At 62.5% G+C, this 17,853-nt stretch overlaps 2 protein-coding genes across 2 annotated transcripts in view; one reads left to right on the forward strand and one right to left on the reverse strand.

Annotated features, from left to right (window-relative positions):
• Nucleotides 1-149: 149 nt before the first annotated feature.
• Nucleotides 150-11,543, reverse strand: TJP3 (tight junction protein 3; the record flags this gene model as incomplete). Its single annotated transcript, XM_084276479.1, is given in 23 exon segments — nucleotides 150-415; nucleotides 541-584; nucleotides 775-993; nucleotides 1,111-1,422; nucleotides 1,529-1,599; nucleotides 2,087-2,182; nucleotides 2,391-2,587; nucleotides 2,902-3,121; nucleotides 3,566-3,674; nucleotides 4,052-4,208; nucleotides 4,350-4,428; nucleotides 4,601-4,656; nucleotides 4,859-4,940; nucleotides 5,024-5,186; nucleotides 6,170-6,273; nucleotides 6,545-6,998; nucleotides 7,178-7,280; nucleotides 7,493-7,617; nucleotides 7,703-7,891; nucleotides 10,568-10,667; nucleotides 11,090-11,349; nucleotides 11,351-11,485; nucleotides 11,487-11,543. Coding segments are annotated over 23 exon segments (3,432 nt in total). The 3' UTR covers nucleotides 150-315.
• Nucleotides 11,544-12,614: 1,071 nt separating this feature from the next.
• PIP5K1C (phosphatidylinositol-4-phosphate 5-kinase type 1 gamma) overlaps nucleotides 12,615-17,853 on the forward strand; it is a 48,107-nt gene continuing 42,868 nt past the window's right edge. The window contains exon 1 of the mRNA XM_084276482.1: nucleotides 12,615-12,781. Within this exon, the coding sequence (XP_084132608.1) occupies nucleotides 12,682-12,781 (100 nt within the window). The 5' untranslated portion in view covers nucleotides 12,615-12,681. The remainder of the gene's footprint in view (nucleotides 12,782-17,853) is intronic.

Raw genomic sequence — 17,853 nt, forward strand, 5'->3', positions numbered from 1 at the left:
CACCAGCACCTCTCCAAGCAGGCACCCATCCAGGCAGGGAGGTGTCTGGGTGCCAGCACGGGCACCTTGCCATGGGGCGTTCCCCTCCCTGCTGCCAGCCAGTGTGCACAGAACCAGCCCATCCCCATGAAAACATCCAGCATCCCTTTTATTCCTGCAGCAGAGGCTGTGGCCAAAAGCAGGAGGAGGCACTTGGTGGTGCTGGGGTAGGGGGTGCACAGCAGGATTAGGCCCAGCCTGGCCCCTGGTGTGTGTGGTGCTCCCTGGGCTGTCCTCTGGATGTGGGGCTGCCCAGGGGGACATGCCAGCAGTGCCCTACACATCTGTGGCTGGGCCCCACTCGTACCCTTCGTCCTGGTCCGAGTCATCCCTGGCCTGTGTGAATCTCTTCCTCACAGCATCGTGCTCGTAGTCCCTGGGGAATGAGAAGTGGGGGATGAGATGCCTCTGCCACCCAGGCAGGACCAGTGTCCCCACCTGGGCAGAGCTGCCCCAGCGCTGGCTCCTTTAGCCCCCAACTCGCCCCAGCACACAAAGTACCTGATGCTGCTGTTGGACTGGCCCTGCCACTGCTGCTTGGTCACCTGCAGAAGACCAGAGATGGGGGGGTCAGAGACAGGGCCAGACTGGGGCTGGCTGCGTTCCCCCATGGGGAGCTGGGCATGGTTGTGCAGCTGGACCCTGCAGCAGATAGAGGTGACACCCCGCCTGTGCCACAGGAGATGGCCCCCACAGCCTGGCCCTGTGCCACCCCACCAGTATGGGGGGACCCACCTGCTCATCTAGGCCGTGGCTTGGGGACATCGGCGCTGCCTCGGAGGAACGGGCCAGCCCGGGCTGGTCATAGGCATCCTCTGCCTCCCCATCGGTGTAGGCGCCGGCCTCGCCGTCGGTGTCGTAGTCGCTGTTGGCGTGACTGTCGCAGCTCAGGTAGCCTGAGGTCGCGCTTGGTGGGTTCAGCAGTTCCAGATTGTCCTCCAGTGCCACATCTGCCTGCGGGGTGGGGATGACACAGAGCTGGGACCCCAGGTGTGATGGGGACGGATGCGTGGCCGCCACTCGCCAGGCTGCAGCCCTGGCTCGCCGAGCCTGGCCGCGGGGACCCTGTACCTGCTCTGCTGACGTCCAGACGGGCTGGCTCTGCTGCGTCCTGATGATGCCCTTGATCGCCTCGTACCAGGCGTTGCTGCTGCCGCTGAGGCTGACGGTGGCGGTGAAGAGGTGGCTGCAGTACTTCTTCATCTTGTTGGCCTGGGAGTAGAGGCGCCGGGAGCTCTTCCTGGAGTCGGGAGCCAGCCACTGGCGCATGGCTTTGATGCCCTGACGGCTCTCGGGCTCGCAAAACACCACCACGGGGTAGTACTGCACGTAGTTGAGGCGCTCCACAGCTGAGGGTGTGATGTCCAGCAGGGCGTGCTTGTCCTGGGGCAGGCACGGCCATCAGCCCCACTGGGGACAGGGATGGGGACCGTGGGCTCACCCCCAGGCCCTGGCCCACCCAGCTCCAAGGACACGGGGAGGGTCTCACCTTTTCTGCAATCTGCCGCACCGAGTCCAACTTGATGACCTTGGAGGATGCCCCATCTCGGGGGACACTTGCTGTGGGACATGGAGATGTGGCATGAGAAGGGCTGGGGAATGTGGCCTCTTCAGCAGCTCCAGGCTGGGTTTGGCCATGCCCAGCCCTGTGGAGCTGTGTCACTCAGGGATGGGGAATGGCTGGGGCCTGGCTGGCAGCATGGGGACAGGTGAATGTGTGGGAAAAGGCAGAGCAGCCCTTGCTTGTTGGAGACAAGCTGCAACAGCCAGAGAAAAAGCAGGAAAGGGGGTCATGTAGAGGTGTCAATTTGTTTCTCCTTTAGCAGGGAGGTGGCACGGTGTGCTTTGTCATGGGTGTTGCTGATAAAGTTGTCTTTGAGCCACCACAATCAGAGTCCGTGCCCTTCAATATGCCACATGAATGAGTTTGGGAACATGTTGGGGGGTCATGTGCAGAGGGCACTGAGACAGGATTGGAACAGACCAAGGGTAAAGAGCTCTCACAGGTTCTGGATGCTGAGGGTCTGGCTGCTGGAAGGGAACTTACGGGCAATTTCAAACAGCTCAGGCAGCTCCGTGCTCAGCTTCTGCATGGCAATGTCTGCGATGGGGCCCAGGATCACCACCGGCCGCCTGAAACTGGCTATGGGGAGAGGACAGACCAGCACAGGGAGGCTGGGGGTAAGAGCAGAGCTTGCAGCACCCAGGTGTCCAGCCCCACGCCCTGAGGCGCCCATGGGCCTGGAACTCACCCCGCTCCTCCCAGGAGAGTGGAGCCCACTAGCACCCGCAGCAGGGGCTGACGTCCCCTGGGTGGGTCTGGGTGATGGGGACACAGCCCTGGTGCCCACCTTCCTTCAGCACCACCCTCTCATAGGGCGGGTAGTGGCCCTGCTTTGTGAGGGCAGACAGGTCCTCCCGGCTCTTCCGCAGCATCTTCTTGGCTCCCCGCAGGCCCCGCAGCTTCCAAAACTCGGCCCGTGCCCCGGAGGGATTGGCACCAGATGTGCCTTTCAGCACCCACTCCAGGCTGGCAATCTGCTCGGCCCTGGGAGAGGAAAGGGCTCAGGACATGGAGCCTTTGGATTTTCCTCCCACTTTGTCTCTCTGCGCTCCAAGAAGCAGGGCAGGAGAAGCCAGCATCCCTGCTCAGTGGCACAGCTGGATGAGGCTGTGGTAGTCTCTTCCCTCCAGGACCTTGGACAACCAATACATCAACTACCCCATATCCCAAGAAGGGATTTCTCTGGCTCACACTTCCCACCGCTGCTCCACCAGCCTTTACCCTGCTTCTTCCTGGGCCCACCATCCATGTCCCCATCTCACTGGGGAGCTATCTCCCAGCTCTGGTGCCATCCCTACCTGCTCTGGTTGGGGATGATGCCCTTGTCCTGCTCCTGCAGGTCCCTGCCCATGCGCACAGCCAGCCAGCTCCCCAGCCTGCCCCGGTACATGGTGTCCAGCACATGGAAGACATCCCCACGGACGAAGCTGAGCCCTGACGGCGTGTCCTTCTCGAAGTCAAAGTGTGTCCGGATGTAGAACGAGTCACCCACATTGGATGAAATCATCTTCCTGTAAACTGGAGCCCAGGGGGAATAGGACCGTCAGGGGAAGAGGTAGCTGAGGAGGAAGGTGCTGGAGGGATTTAGGAAGGAGCTGGGTTGCCTGGGAGCCCCCACAGTAGCCCTTGCTGCTATGGAGGGTGCTGGGGACACTGTTTCCTCCCACGGTGCTCTCAGGCATGCTGAGGACAGCAGGACCTGAGACCCCAGCACACACTGGCATTTCCAGGCTGAGCTGTGGTGCCAGAAAGCCCCTGTGCTCCAGGATGCCGAAGCACAAATGGGACCAAGATGGTCCGGTCCCCTCACATCACCTCTCTGGAGGAGGAGGAGGATGGTGCAGGGAGGAAGAGCCACCCTGCAGAGGCAGAGAGACTTCCCCTGCATGGCAAGTCCAACTTGCTCAGAAGAGACAGAGGATGGAGAGGCACAAGCCCAGGGTGAGTGCAGTTCTCACTCACTGTCCTGCTTGCTCTGTGTCCACAGCGTGATGTCCTCGCCGGGTGGCAGCCTCATGAGATGCTCCACGGCCTCCTCACGGGTCAGGTTCTGGAAACTCCTGTCGTTCACCTGCCGTGGAAACGTGTTTGGCTGCAGCCCTGCGGGCAGGATGGAGGGACCACTCCCTTGAGGGTCCCAGGGATGGCACTGCCCAGGGGTAGGTGGGAGTGGGAACTGGTCCCTGTCACCCACAAGTGCCGGCCACAACCCTGATAACCTTGGGGAGGGCATCTGGGCCAGCTGAAGTAGGGCCTGGACCCCACTGGGGGTTGGCATGGTGCTGGACACAGTGCCTGCAGAGCCAGCCTGGTAGATACAGCCGTGGGTGTCAGCACTGCCCCAAAACCACGTCCAGCAGGAGAAACCCAAACCCAGGGAACCAGACCCAAGAGGGATGGGGCCAGTTGGGTGCAGCAGCACTGGGTGCTGTTCCCAGCCCCGAGTACCTGCAGGATCTGGTCCCCTTCCTGGATGCCCTGGCAGTCAGCTGGGCTCCCTTCCTGCACACTGGACACGAAGATCCCCACATCGTTGCCCCCAGCCAGCCGCAGCCCGATGCTCTTGGCCTTCACGAAGTGCACGATCCTGGAGTCAGCACTGTACCTGCCACAGGGAAGCCACTGTCAGCCTGGCAGTGACAAGCTGGGGACAGCACAGGGCATCACCAGCCCTGTGACTCCAGCCTGGCACTGGAGCAGCTCCCCATCTCTCCCAGCCCTTTCCCACTGCCTCACACAGACGCACCCATCCTCGCAGGCAGCTCGGGCAGTGGGGCTGGCATGGGGGCTGTGGCAGCCATCCCCCTCCACGGCTTCCAGCAGGTCTGCAGGGAAGGAGGGCTGCTCCAGGAAGCAGCAGTAGCCACGCCGCCCCACGGCACGGGGAGACCTGGCAGAGCTCTGCTGGGGGCTGGGGGGTCAGACAGTGGAGACACACAGGAGCCCAGAGCCCACCCGGTGCCCCTGGGTCCCCCATCCCTGTGTGAGCTCACTCACCAGGCCCCCGAGCATCGTCCACAGCCGCAGGGTCCCTGTGGGATTGTCTCTTCTCCCTAGAAGAAAGTCAGGCAGGATTTAGGCAGGCGCTGGATGGGCACAGTGCTACATGGGCAGCAGGGACAGCTGCCCATGTCAGTCCCACCCCCAGGGCGAAGGGGCTGTGGGAGGGAGGAGAGCCAGCCCCTCCAGACAGGCAGAGAACACGGGGGGATCTGACAGGGGAAAAGGGGGACGTGGGCCCAGAGTGGGACTTACGGTGAATTCCTCCTGGCAGGAGGCCGTGGGGAGCTCTCAGGGGATGGTGGGTGGGACAGTTCAGAGTCAATATCAGAGATATCTGCAGCGAGGGGAGGGAGGAGACATTAGTGACTGTCCAGTCCCAGCGTGTTTGCCTCCGGCCCTGTCACTGTGTCCCCTCACCATCCATCCGGGAGCTGTCGCTCTGGCTGTCTTCTATGTCTGGGATGTTGACCAGGAACTGCCGGTGGTCCCGGAGGATGAGCAGGGTCAGGGTCCCCTCTGTCCGCTCGATGAGCTCCTGAGTGTCAGCCAGGGACATGTCCTCGCTGGCCACCCCGTTGATCTGGAAGGGGCAGAGCAGGAGGCCTCAGGGCGCTCACTCCTGGGAAAGGTGCTCCCAGGAAAGCCCTGCTTGAAGGGGATGCTCCAACTGCCACCTTCCTGGTCCCCCCCCCCCAGCCCCTCCAGCCAGGCCAGCTCCCACGGCTTGGCCTGCATCCCTGTTCCTGGCTGCCTCCCAGAGGGGCCTCGTCCTGCACAGAGGAAACAAATTAGCAAGGCTAATTAACTCCCACCTTTGGCTGCAGGGGGGCCCTGCATGGAGGCAGGAGGTGCAGAGACCTGCTCAGATGCTGCCTGGAGTTCAGTTTGACTTTGACCTTGGCCCAGCGCTGTCCTTGCACACACTGGGATGGGGAGTGAGGCCCAAGCAGACCACAGGGCTGTCATCCTCCCAGGGTTACAGCAGCTTTTCCCATGGGAATGCTGGGATGAATTCCCTCCTGTTTGCACCCAGCAGCAGCCCCAGTTCCAGCAGCCAGGCTCTGACTGGCCCACGTGTGCTAATGAAGCCTCTCCCTCCTTCATTTCCTCCTCCCCAAATACTTTGAGCACCGTTTCACCTGATGTACCCTGAACATCTGAGCACCTCGGATCAACCGCTCCCCCGGCAGGACACACACACACGGCACAGACCATGTGGGGACAGTGGGGCAGATGCGATCCCACCATGTCAGTGGGACAAGCCACCATCCCTACTTGAATGCTGTGGAGCTGCCTCAGCCAGCCAGTCCTGGCGCTGCGGGGAGCTGGTCCCCGAGAGCCCCACGGGCTCCCAGGTGATGGCTGGGGAGCCAGGGCAGGGTGCAGGCACCAGACGGAGCTGCCTTCAGCCAAGCTGCCTCCAGACAAGCTGCCATCCTTTGTAGGCAGCAGAGAGAAGCCAGCGTGTGGCTTGTCCCCTCAGTGACACTAGCCAGGGTAAAGCCACTCCAAGAGTGGGGAGAAGAGACCCCCAGCAACTGCAGTGTGCCCCGAGGGCCCTACCTTCAGGATGAGATCTCCCTCCTGCAAGGAGCTGCCCTTCGCCGCCAGCCCGCTCTCCACTATGTGCTTGATGAAGAGCTGACTTCCCAGCTTCAGGCCATACTCTGCACCAGAGAGAGCCCGTGACAGCGGTGCAGCCAGGCAGAGGCAGGACCCTCTCGAGGTCCCCTATTGCTGCCACCCCCCAAGCCCACCCCTGGTGCCCTTGGGGCACTAACAAGCTGAGGCCAGGCGGGTTTGGTGCCCCCAGCACAGCATGCACTGGCCCATGCAAGACCCTGGCCCCAACCCTGTGGGTGCCTCGTCCCCAGGGGGTTGACACAGCCACAAACCAGAGGACAAGACGCAGGGACAGAGGGAGTGTGAGGTCCTCACCTTCATTCTGCTTCTGCTTCACCAGGACCGATGTGATGGGCTTCATGGGCACGTCCTGGCGTGGCAGCCGCTTGAAGCCCGACATCAGGGCCAGCCCGTTGGTGTCCCGCTCGTGGCCGAAGCCGTTGGCGGAGCGGTGCCGGCTGTAGCCCCTGTGATCTGAGCCGCTGCCGGGGCTCTGCCTCCAGCGGCTGCTGTCCTGGCTTCGTCTCCGGCTCCGGGACACTGGCTTGTGGTGGCGGGAGTCATCGCGGTGATGGCCAGAGCTCCTCTCGCTGGACGAGTCCCCATCGTAGCCCCGGCTGTGGTCCAGGTCATCCCGAGAGCGGTGCAGGGCTGGGTCTGCACCGCGGGACCCGCAGTCCTCATCCGAGTCACAGCGCCGGGGCGCAGCGGGGGACCCGGGGCTGCTCTTGGTCACAGGAAGGTGGACTTTCTTTGGTCTTTTCAGGGTCTGCAGGTGGAAAGCGAGAGGGAGAGGGTGGTGGGTGCAGCCACCTCTCCCAGATGTTTCTCCAGCAATTTCCAAGCCCCAAACAGGAACCCTGGGTGAGACAGGAGCTGGGATGGGGACAGGCACAGTGGGGTCCCGCTCAAGCCACCAGCCCCGATCCTGCCACAGGGCAGACTCACAATGTTGGCGATCTTGCCACAGGTTTTCAGCGTCTGGATGGCAAAGGAGGACAAGACATTCTCCATGGAAAGGCCATTCACCATCACGATGTGATCCTTCTTCCTAGGAGGGAAAACGCAGCCATGGCTCTGCCCCAGGTGCAGGGAGGAGCTGCTGGGGGGGCCAGGGCAGCTATTGCCCCATGGGGACCCCATCCCAGCCAGGCATGGTGGCAGCGGTGCTGGGACTGTCCCAAAAGGAGCAATCCACTGCTCTTCCCACCCCCGCTGCAGTGAGCACCCCCTCCCTGTGTCCCCACATCCCTGTGCACTCACTGGAGCCGTCCCACCGCCGGTCCCCCAGACACCACGTCCGAAACAAACACCGCTGTGTCCCCAGTCATCCTGTTGGGATGGTCCCGGCCACCGGAGACAGCAAAGCCAAAGCCCCGTTGAGGGTCCTGGTGGGGACAGGCAGAGAGGGGTCAGGCAGAGCCAGCCCCACAGACCCCGTCCCACCCCACATCTACCCTGGGCCACGCTCACCTTGCTCAGGGTCACTGTGTGCTGCTCCCAGATCACCATCTCCTCCATGGTGGCCACGAGCCAACGCAAGCGGGGGACGGCAGCAGCGGGGGCCAGCCGGTGCGGCTGCCCCTGCCCGGTGGCCGGGGACAGGGACCGACTCCGTCTCCTCCTTGCAGCCGCTGGCACCTTCCTCAATCCCACTTCAGGCTGTAAGAAAGAGCAGAAGCAAAGATGAGCCACCCTGCCATGCCCAGGCACCAACCAGCCACACCAGGACCTGCAGCTGTGTTGCACGCCGGGTACCCCCAGCTGAGAGCTGGCTCTGAAACCCCAAGCTGCCTCCATGCAGTGTGAAATCCCCCTTGGGAGGTCCACCTTCTTCCCCTCAGATGTATGTCCACAGAAGGGGAGGTGAGGACCAATCTCCATGGCTGGGACCACCTGCCCACACTGTCCTGTCGGTCCCACTCACCTCGCTCCTCCTGGGAGCCAACAGACCTGGGGGTGCCACTTCAGATGGTGCTTTAGTGCCCTCCCACCCACCTGCTCTGGGACCAGCATGATAGCAGAGCAATCTGCCAGTTGATTCAGCAGCACCAGTGCCCCAGCTTCACCCTTTGGTTTCCCCGGGTTTTCCCCATACCCAACATTTTCCATCTAGGACAGACGAGTCTGACTGATGTCCCTGGGGATGGACCCAGGGATGCCCTTCCCCAGCTCCTGGCTCCCCAGAGGAAACATCAGTGTGAACCTGGAGAGATGCAGAATCCCTGCGTGGGATGTGGGACAGAGGGCCCACAGCATCCCGTGACTTCCCATGGGGTGGGATGAGCCAGCTTGCCAAGGGACCAGGTACTCAACCCACCTCCTGGTGCAGGGACCAGAGAGAGCAGCCCCACACCCACTGCCTGCCTGCACCAGCCTGAGCCCACAGCTGGAGGGAGGTGAAACACACCCTGCTCCCTGACAGGCTGTCGAGCCATCCTGTGCTGCTCCCACCCTGGGGCTGCCAGCACCCATCCTGGTCCCACCCGTGGCACGGCACAGCCATGGCACAGGCACAAAGGGCCAGGGCATCCCTTCAGTGCTGGGGTTGGTGTGGGGCCCCCTTGTACTGCCATCACCTTGTACTGGCCAGCAGCTCAGCTGAGGGGTCTCCCCAGTCCTGACTGGCACTATTCCCCCACTATATGGCATGGGGGGTTTCAATGGCCAGCCTTCAGCCAGATCCACACCGACACACCCACTGGGCCTCCAAAAGCAGACCCAGCTGAGGAAGCCCCAGGGAGGGACAGTGTAATGATTCACCCGGGCCTCAGAAATAGCCCCAGCACGCCTGGAGGGCAGAGTCCAGGTTTCCACTCTGTGTCATGAGCCACCGAAACCAGCCTGAGCACCCACCCAACACCCCCCAGGGCTTGATGTGCAGGGACACGTGTGCCCAGGATGGAGCAGGACTCTGGTGTGGTGGCACCCTGGGTTCTGTCCCAGCGCTTGTAGGACCAGTAATAAACAGGAGGCCCCAGCACAGCAGAACAGCAGGCTGAACTACAGGTCCCAACTCAGTATGTCACCAGTGCCAGCTGGGCAGGGCTGGAGGAGCCTGGACACCCCATGGATGATGCGGTGTGAGCCACTGGTCCAAGGGACCCTGGTTGTGGGGGAACCAGAGCAGCCCCTTCCTGGGGGTGATGGCTCATCCGTTGTGCTGACCCCACTGCCACCCAACACAACCTCTGTGTCCCCAACCGGCTCCCACTGCTGTCCCATCACCAAGGCACCAAAACCAGCCACGGTGGGCAGCAGCTGTCCGGGGTTGGGGGACAGCGTGGGGACAGCAGCAGCTCCTGTCTCACCAGCCGGCACAGGCCGGGCCCGCAGCGCTGCCAAGCCCCAGTCCTGTCCCCAGTCTCCCCTGGGGACCGGCGCAGGGCCTGCCCCAGCCAAAGGCCGAGGTTGGCAGCCGGAGGAGCCGGCTCGGCCGGTTTCCGACAGAAACCACCCGCACCTGGAACGGCCCCGCCAGGAGAAGCAGTATCTGGGCTGAGCTGACCCTGGCCCAACCCGGGCACCGGCAGCACGGGGTGTTGTGGGCCCACACGCCCCCCCATACACACACTGCCCCCCCCACACGCACTGTAGCCAGCATCCCCCATGGTTTTTAATGCCAAAGGAAGCCCGGGCTGTGCTGGGACAGCCTCTCCCACTGCAGGGTCTCTGGTTCAGGGCTAAGCCTGGCCCCAGGTGACACCATCGGCAGTGCCCACCATGGGGACAGCAACACCTGGAGACAGACGCAACACAGAGAGGGATGTGCCCTGCCCATCCCAGCCTTACTCCACGGTCATCCCCGCCACCCATAACTGTTTCCCAGCCCCTCCGCCAATGGGGGGTCCTCAGTCTGGGACCCCGATGCCTTCCCAGGATCAGCGGGGTCCCTGAGCTCAGCCACTGCTGCAAAACCACTTGTCCCTTGTCTGGTCCTGGCTGTGCAGGACCCAAGTGAGGGATCTCCCTCCAGCAGCTCCTCTAACCCAACCCCACCCACACCGCGACGGGCTGATCCTGATCCCCTGCTCGGGGGAAAGGGTCTCCAGAAGGTCTGACCCAGCCAGGGTGGAAATCAGTAGGATGGAGTCCTGTCCCCCAGCCCTCAGGGAACGGAGCTGTGCCGGAGAAGTCCCTGGATTCCCCTCCCCACCTCTGCTCGGCCAGGGGTATCTCTCTGCCATCAGGCCAGGACTCCAGGAGGGTCACTGGGTCCTGGAGCCACCTGAAGAGGGACAAAGCATGGCCGGTTCCCCAGGTGAAAGCAGAGCTGGGTCCTCGTTCCCGGCTGGGAAGCGGGGCGGCAGGTCCCGAGGGACAGGGTTAGGTACTCACCGAGCCTCGGGTCTGACCAGGAAGGAGCTGAGCTCCCGGGTTGGTGGCAGCGGTGTCACTCCAGGGCGCTCTGCGTAACCCTTTGTGGGCCAGGCGCTGCCTGCAGGAGGAAAGGAGGAGGAAGGGGGTCCCGGGGCAGCTTCCCGGGCACAGCAGGGGTTGGGGGGGGCTGTCCCCATTGTCCTACAAGGCGGCTCAACCCCCACCTAGTCCTGGCAAGAGCAGACTCACGGGATGCAGGGGGTGGTGGCGCGGGGGGTGTGTGGGGGGGTGAGGATCCTTGCCCCGCCCCCCCCCCCCAGCCTGACCTTCTCCAAGAAGGTGGTGGGGCTCTGCCACCCCGCACTGCCCCGGAGCCCCGCAACCCCCCACCAGCTCTACTCGAGAGTCTCGGGGGGACCAAGTGGCTTCACCCAATGCCCCATTGGCCAGCCCGGGGCTTCTCGTCCCGGCGGGACTACGGGGAAAAATTGCCCCTGCTGACGGCTGCCCCCCCCCCCCGCCCCTGCCCGCTGCCCCCACCTGGTGCCCGGCCCCACGCCTTTCCTCCTTCCGTGGGCTCGCTTTCCCGCAGTGACAGAAATCAGCTCCACGCCTCGGCTCTCCGTCCAGGCTGCTCCTTCCAGCCGGGGCTGGTACCGATGCCGCAGGAGGAGGTCGAAGGCCCCCGGCGGGGCGTTGTGGGGGGACCAGTTCCTCCTGAAGCCCCCGGCCCCCAGCCACCACCCCGGACCGGGAGCCATGGAGCCGTCGCTATGGAGCCGCCACTTCCCGCACGCTCGGCAGGCCGGCATCCAGCGGCTCCTTCCCCCCGAAGCCCCCCGCCAGCCCCGAAGGGAGGACGGAGCCGGTCCGCAGCCCCGGCCGCGGCCTGCCCAGCCGCTCTGGGGCCACTGGCTGCTCCCCGGCGTTGGGACTGCTCCCTGGCCGGGACCACCTGGGGCGGGGGAACGGCGACGCCACCGAGCAGCATCATTAGGGCCGCCGGCACCTTCCCGGCTGCTCCGCGGTCTGGGCGTTACTGCCCACGGGGCTCCCGGCCGGGCTGGCCCCGTCCGTGACACATTTGTGCCGCAGGCATCGGGACGTGCTGGCGTGAAGGGACCGGCCGGGGAGAACCGGAGGGGCCGGTCCGCGTTGACCCGCACCCCGGGGCTGACCCGCACCTCGGGGCTGACCCGCACCCGAGGGCTGACCCGCACCTCGGGACTGACCCGCACCCCGGGGCTGACCCACACCTCGGGACTGACCCGCACCCCGGGGCTGACCCGCACCTCGGGGCTGACCCGCACCCCGGGGCTGACCCGCACCCCGGGGCTGACCCGGGCCCTGCGGCGCGGTGCCACTAGATGGTGCCATGGGCCGGGAGGAGCCGGTCCCCGTGTCGGGGAGCGGAGGCGCTGAGCGGGGCCGGGGCGGCTCGGGGGGGGGAGGGGGGGAGGGAGTGTGCCCGGTGCCCGGTAGTCTTCGCAGTCCCCGGGGAGGGGAGGAGGGGGGGGGAACCACTAAGGGGAGGGTGAGGAAGCGGCGCCCGGGCCCGCGGGGTCCACAGCGGGGGGCGCTGGGGCTCGGCACAGGGCTGATCACTGGAGGGGCTCGGGATGCTGGGGGCTCAGGGCGCCGGGGGGGTGGGGGCGGCCCCGCTGCCATGGCAACCAGCGCCCGCCGGTGCCTCCCGCTCGCTGCGGAGCACCGGGGGGGCGAAGGGAGGGGGGTGCCTGTCTTTCCCCTGCTCCGACCCCTCGCCCCTCCCAGCCGCGGGAGGTGCCGGGCCCGCAGCGGGCGGGTTATCGCGACAGCCCGTCCCATATCGCGATCCTTCCCGTCAGCGCGGGGGGTGAGGGGGGGGGGGTAGGGGAGGGCAGGGAAAGCCGCTCCGCTTCCGGCGCTGGCCGCGGCTCCTTCCGTCCTGCGGCGCTGGGGCGTGTCTGGCCGCGGCGCCGCCCGCGCTCTATGGTCCGCGCCGTTCCCAGTCTTCTCAGCGGCGGCCGGAGCCGGGAGGAGCGCGGCGGCGGCGGCGGCAGCGGGCACGGGTCTGGGTCTGGGCCTGGGTCTGGGCCTGCCCCGCCCCGGGCCTGCCCTGCCCTGCCCGGCCCGCGCCCCGCGCGGCAGCCATGGAGCTGGAGGCGCCCGAGGAGGCGGAAGGCTCCGCCGTTGCGGGTGCCGGTGCCATCACCCCGGAGGCCGGCGTGGGGGGCCCGGACGCGGCAGGAGGTAACGGGCTGGCGAGCCCCTTGGGTGGCGGGAGGGCGGCTGGTGCTGCCGCGCCGGGATCCGCCTGGGCTGCCGAGAGGGGAAGCGGCCCCGCCAGCCTTACCCGGCGGTTGCGGTTCCCGGGGCAGCAGGAGCGGCCGGGCGGGTGCCCCGGCCTGCGCCGCCTGGTAACTGCCGGCCGCCGGCCGGAGCTCCGCAGACGGGCCCTGGGCCGGCGGGTCCCGGCGCCGGCCTGAGCCTGGAGCTCGCTCAGGGCCGGCTGCGGGCTGCGGCCGCGCCGCGGCAGCGACCACCGTGTCCTCAGGCCTCCCGCGGGGGTCTTTCCCTCTCCTGATCCCCACCGACCGGCCGCGGGATGGGGTGGGAGCCGCCAGCTGCCGCGCTGGGGGCCGGGCGTGACGTGCGGCTGCTGGCGGGGGGCTGAGGCGCCCGGCGCGCTGTCCCCGGCCTTCCCGCAAGGCACACGGGGGGCTGGCGGTGCGGGGCTCCCCTTTCCCGAGGCCACTCGTGCCGCCCCCCGCCCGCTGCCCAGACCCCATTTTTGGGAGCGGGCTGGTAGGCTTCAGCTTGTGACACCGAGGGAGTGAAGCAGGGAGCCTCTTGCCGATGAACAGCTGAAATATTGCTCGTCCTCCTCAGGTCTCCATCACGTTTCAGGTCTTGAGGGGCTGGCAGGTTGTTGCTGAGGATGAGACGAGGTGTCCGCAGAGCCTGTTGCTCAGGAGGGAGTGTGTGTGTGTGTGTGTGGGGGTTGCTTTGCAGGTAAACCTGAATTTCCAAACCTGAAGGCTGTCTTCCCTTATGCTGGTAGTAAAACAGCTGAACCCGAGCCAGTAATCTCAGTGATGCTTTGATTTCTTCGAGGCCAATGGCTTCCCCCTCGCTTGGTCAGCATCCAAATCATCGCTTGGCCTCAGCCACGCTCGCAACTGGAGCTCCCAGGAGGGCCAGGGGCAGTGTGTGTGGGGGTTAACAGGTATTTTTGGGAAGAGAGCAATGCCTGGGGTGGCTGGAAGTGACCCTCCATGGGCCGTGTGTGAAGGGGGCTCTGCTGCGGGTCTCAGGTCCGGGCTGCCGGCTGACAGAGCTCATCGATGAGCTTTGTGGTCCTCACTGCAGCAGATGGGAGAACTACACACCAGAGTGATGTGCCCAGGAGCAGAGGGGGTTTGTGTTCAATGCTCAGTGTCTTGAAGGTGATGGCAATAAACCCAATTCATGCCTTTGGTGCTCTTTGGAGCAGCCATGGAGGTGGTGAAGTGCTCGTGACCCACATGTAGGGGTGCCCCTGAGGAAGGATTGTCAGCGTAGCCAAAACCTGCTCCCTGGCCTTTTGACAGAGAGTGAGGGTGGCTGTGTGCTGTGCTCTTACTGAGTGTGGTGGGGTTAATTCAGACTCTGTCATGTTAACAAGAGACTTTCCCCACGCGCTGGGTAAATATGGAGAGAGGAGCCGGTTGGTCTGGTACGGGAGTAAAAGGGGTGGAGGCGAGGGGCTGGAAGTCAGGGAAGCCTTGACAACAGGTTGACTTATGGCATGGTGAGGCTTCTGAAGGGAATCACAGAATCACAAGGTTGGAAAAGACCCTTAAGGTCATGTCTGTTCCCATCCTGTGCTAAACCAGATCCCTGAGCACCTCATCTCCCCTTTTTTAAACACACCCAGGGAAGGTGACTCAGCCCCTCCCTGGGCAGCCTGTGCCACAGCCCCACAACTCTTTCAGGGAAGAACTTTTCCCTCCCATCTGCTCTGACCCTACCCTGGGGCAGCTTGAGCCCATTGCCCCTTGTCCCATCTCCTGGCCCCTGGCTGGAGAGACCATCCCCCACCTTTCTGCACCCTCCTAGCAGGGCAGGGGAGGTGGGGAGAAGGTCTCCCCTCAGCCTCCTCTTCTCCAGGCTGAACAGCCCCAGCTCCCTCAACTGCTCCTCAGAGGATTCACCCTCTAGCCCCTTCCCCAGCCTGGTTGCCCTTCTCTGGACTCACTCCAGGACCTCAATGTCCTTCTGATGGTGACAAGCCCAGAACTGGACGCAGAATAGGGAGCTTTGGGGGAGAAAATGTCACTTAGTGCCAGTGGCCAGGCTTGTGTATGGGCTCACAGAGCCAGTTCCTGGCTCTCTAAGAACCCAGCTTTGAGGATTTTAGAGGTTTTGCAACCAGTGAGGTTGAAAAGGGACTTTCCAAATCTGAGGGGTGTGAATGGCCGCTGGGCCTCCTCCCTGAACTCCTTGGCCTGGGAAGGGGCTGCAGGGAGTGTCAGGGGCTGTCGGCTGGTGTTGGTGCAAGGAACAGAGCTGCAGGGAGACATGGAGGCACTGGGTGTGCTGGGAGAGCACTGGGGTTGTTCAGGCTGGGGTGCCTTGACCCCAGAAACAGCTGGGTGAGGAGAGAGCACATCACCATCCCTCTGCCTGGGTGCAGTCTTGAGACAGGGGGTCTGGAAGTCCCCTTTTATCTAAGGGCACTGGAGTTGTTGCAGGGCTGTTGGCAGAGCTGGTCTCCACCATCTCTCCTTGCAAAGGTGAAAATCCTCAGCCTGATGGGGAAGCAGAGTCCATGTCTGACTTGTTTCCATTTCTCATGTCGCTGCCTCTTAGGGGTTACAGCGTGCCCATCGCTTATGGCTTAGAGCCTGGGCAGAAGCCTCCAACACGTTCTTCATGGTTGAGTTCCTCTGCTTTCAGGGAGCTGAAACGATCTAACAAGTATTTATGCTCCTGTTCAACAGTTGTCTCACTGTACCCAGAGCTGGAGATAACAAAGTGGAGATCCCAGCCCCAGCCAGCGGTGCTGAGTGTGCTGGAAGCTGGTGGCACCTGTAAGGCCATCTGCAGACAGCCCTGGGAGAGCGTTGATTGCGACAGATGAAGAACACTGTTGCAGCTCTTCCCTCTTTTCAGTGATAACTTTGAAGTGACTTTTGAAGGCTTGCTGGAAGCAATTTTTTCAGCGAGCAGATTAGAGATAAGAGAAGAATTCCACCCCGTGGGGCACAAGCAGTTCAATCCATACCAACGTGATGGAGAGGGAAATTGGAGAGAGCTTATCAGCTTGAGGAAAAATCAAATGTAAACATCATCCCCAGCATGATTATGGTTCACAGCTTAGTTGGATGTCACATGCCTCTTTCCCGTGAAATGGTGCTAGGGAAGATGATGACAGAGGGAGTCAGCTAGGCAAAAACAGACAGAAAAACACCCTGTGCCTTGAACTTCTAAAGACCCTGCAGTTACTTCACAGTCAATAAGTCAGGGCTCAGCCGCAGGGAAGGAGGAAGGCAATGAAAATAGAATCCAGGCTGCTCTGGGAAATTAATTGTCCTTTAAGATGTGAATTGACTGGAAACAAATAGGGAAGCTGGGATTATGGGGCCTGGGAGCTGTGAAGGGTGGTGTTTGTATGGCAGGGAGGTCTGGGCACTGCCCCAAAGGGTGCTGAGCCTGTCTCTATCGGTGTCAGGACAGGCTGGAAGAACGAATCCCCAAGAAGCCTGGAAGAAGAAGAAGAATGATTAATCTAATTTTCATTAACTAGCATTTGGCATTGACCTGTATATAACAGCCGGTTACGCCGGCGCTGGATCTGCGGCTGGCGGAGCTGCCGCGTCCCACTTGGGAAGCTCACTGGGCCGCTCCAGAAGAGCTCCCTGGGGAATGACCAGAGTGGATTTAGCATGAGCAGCACATAATTTGGGAGCAATTATTGAAGTGATTCATTGACGTGACCATCATGGGCTCTAGCCAGATGCACGGTCTTATTAAATACGATTTGTTTTTTCCCATATAAGGTGGTTGGAGCCTGAAAAACAGCAGCAGGAATTCCAGTGCTCGCTTCCTCCGTGAGCACGTCTCAATCTCAGCTGCTCCAGGCCAGAAATAGGTCTGCCACGGCTGTCTGATACCTTGACAAAGGCTCAGGGAGCCCTCCTCATCCTCACACGCTGCTTCCCTCTTGGTCACGTTGGATTATTCCCCTCCACCTTTTCCAGGTTGCCAGGAGTATTCCTGAAGCCTGGGATTGATCTACAGAGGCCAGACAGGGATGTGGTACCCACATGCTCTCTCTGGGACCTCACCAGCATGAGATCAGTTCCCATCTGCATGGGGTGGGGGGGAACTGCAGATATTACATGGGTATAATTAAGTCAGAAAACATTGCACCTTGTGCACTGCAGTGCGGAGTTGGAGGGGGGAAATGTTTGCCAGCTCCCAGTACAAGGAGGATTTGGCTGTGTTTAGGTGGGAGTGACCTTCAGCAGGCTGGTTCACAGGCTCTGCTCCCACCAGCAGCGTGGAGACAGAGCTGCTGGGTGCATTGCTTGCTGGTGATGCTCCATCTCACAGCCTGGAAAGCAGGAGCCAAAGTGGGGTCCCATGAGTGACAGCCCCCTCCCTGACCTCCCCCAGAGCCCTGGCAAAGCTGGCAGCAGAGAGTATTGGAGCAGGCTGACGGGCTTGGGACATGCTCTCCAGACCCTGGAAAGGATAAAGCAGAGGCCTTGGCACCTCCTTAAAGATGCACATGCAGCACAAGGGGTGACTGTACGAACTCCTGACCAGCAACAGAACAGTAGAAGGTCTAGGTGAGGGGGTTTGTTTCCCATTAAGCCTTTCCATGTCTCTAACAAAATTTGCTGAGAGTTCCATTGAAGTTTCATGTGTTGCTTTCCCTCAGCTATCTCCCAAGCTGTTGCTTTGAGGCCTGTGAGCTGGGTCACCTTGGGAACATGCCCAAGAGCAGAATTTCTTAGTCATGTCAGACTGGGTGTGTGTGATTGTGTCCACGGAGCTGGGCAGAAGCTCTTTAAAGCTCTGTGTAAGCCCCTAGTTGTTTGGTGTGGATTCCCTGTAAGTAGCTACTACCAGGGCAATACCCCCCAGTGGTATTTTGCTGCTTCTAAATCCATCTGTGAGTGGTGCAGACGCTCAAAGGAGCAAAAATATTGTCATTGTTTATAAGCCTTTGGCAAAGAGGAATTCCTGGCACGGGCACCCTGTGGGTTTGCTGCCTGCTGATGGAGCACCGAGCCGCTTGTGTTCTCCTCTTAACGGGAAGGATGCTGTCCTGC

The sequence above is a fragment of the Gallinula chloropus genome, assembly GCF_964237585.1.
Source record: "Gallinula chloropus genome assembly, chromosome: 28".
In the NCBI taxonomy this organism is placed as follows: Eukaryota; Metazoa; Chordata; class Aves; order Gruiformes; family Rallidae; genus Gallinula; species Gallinula chloropus.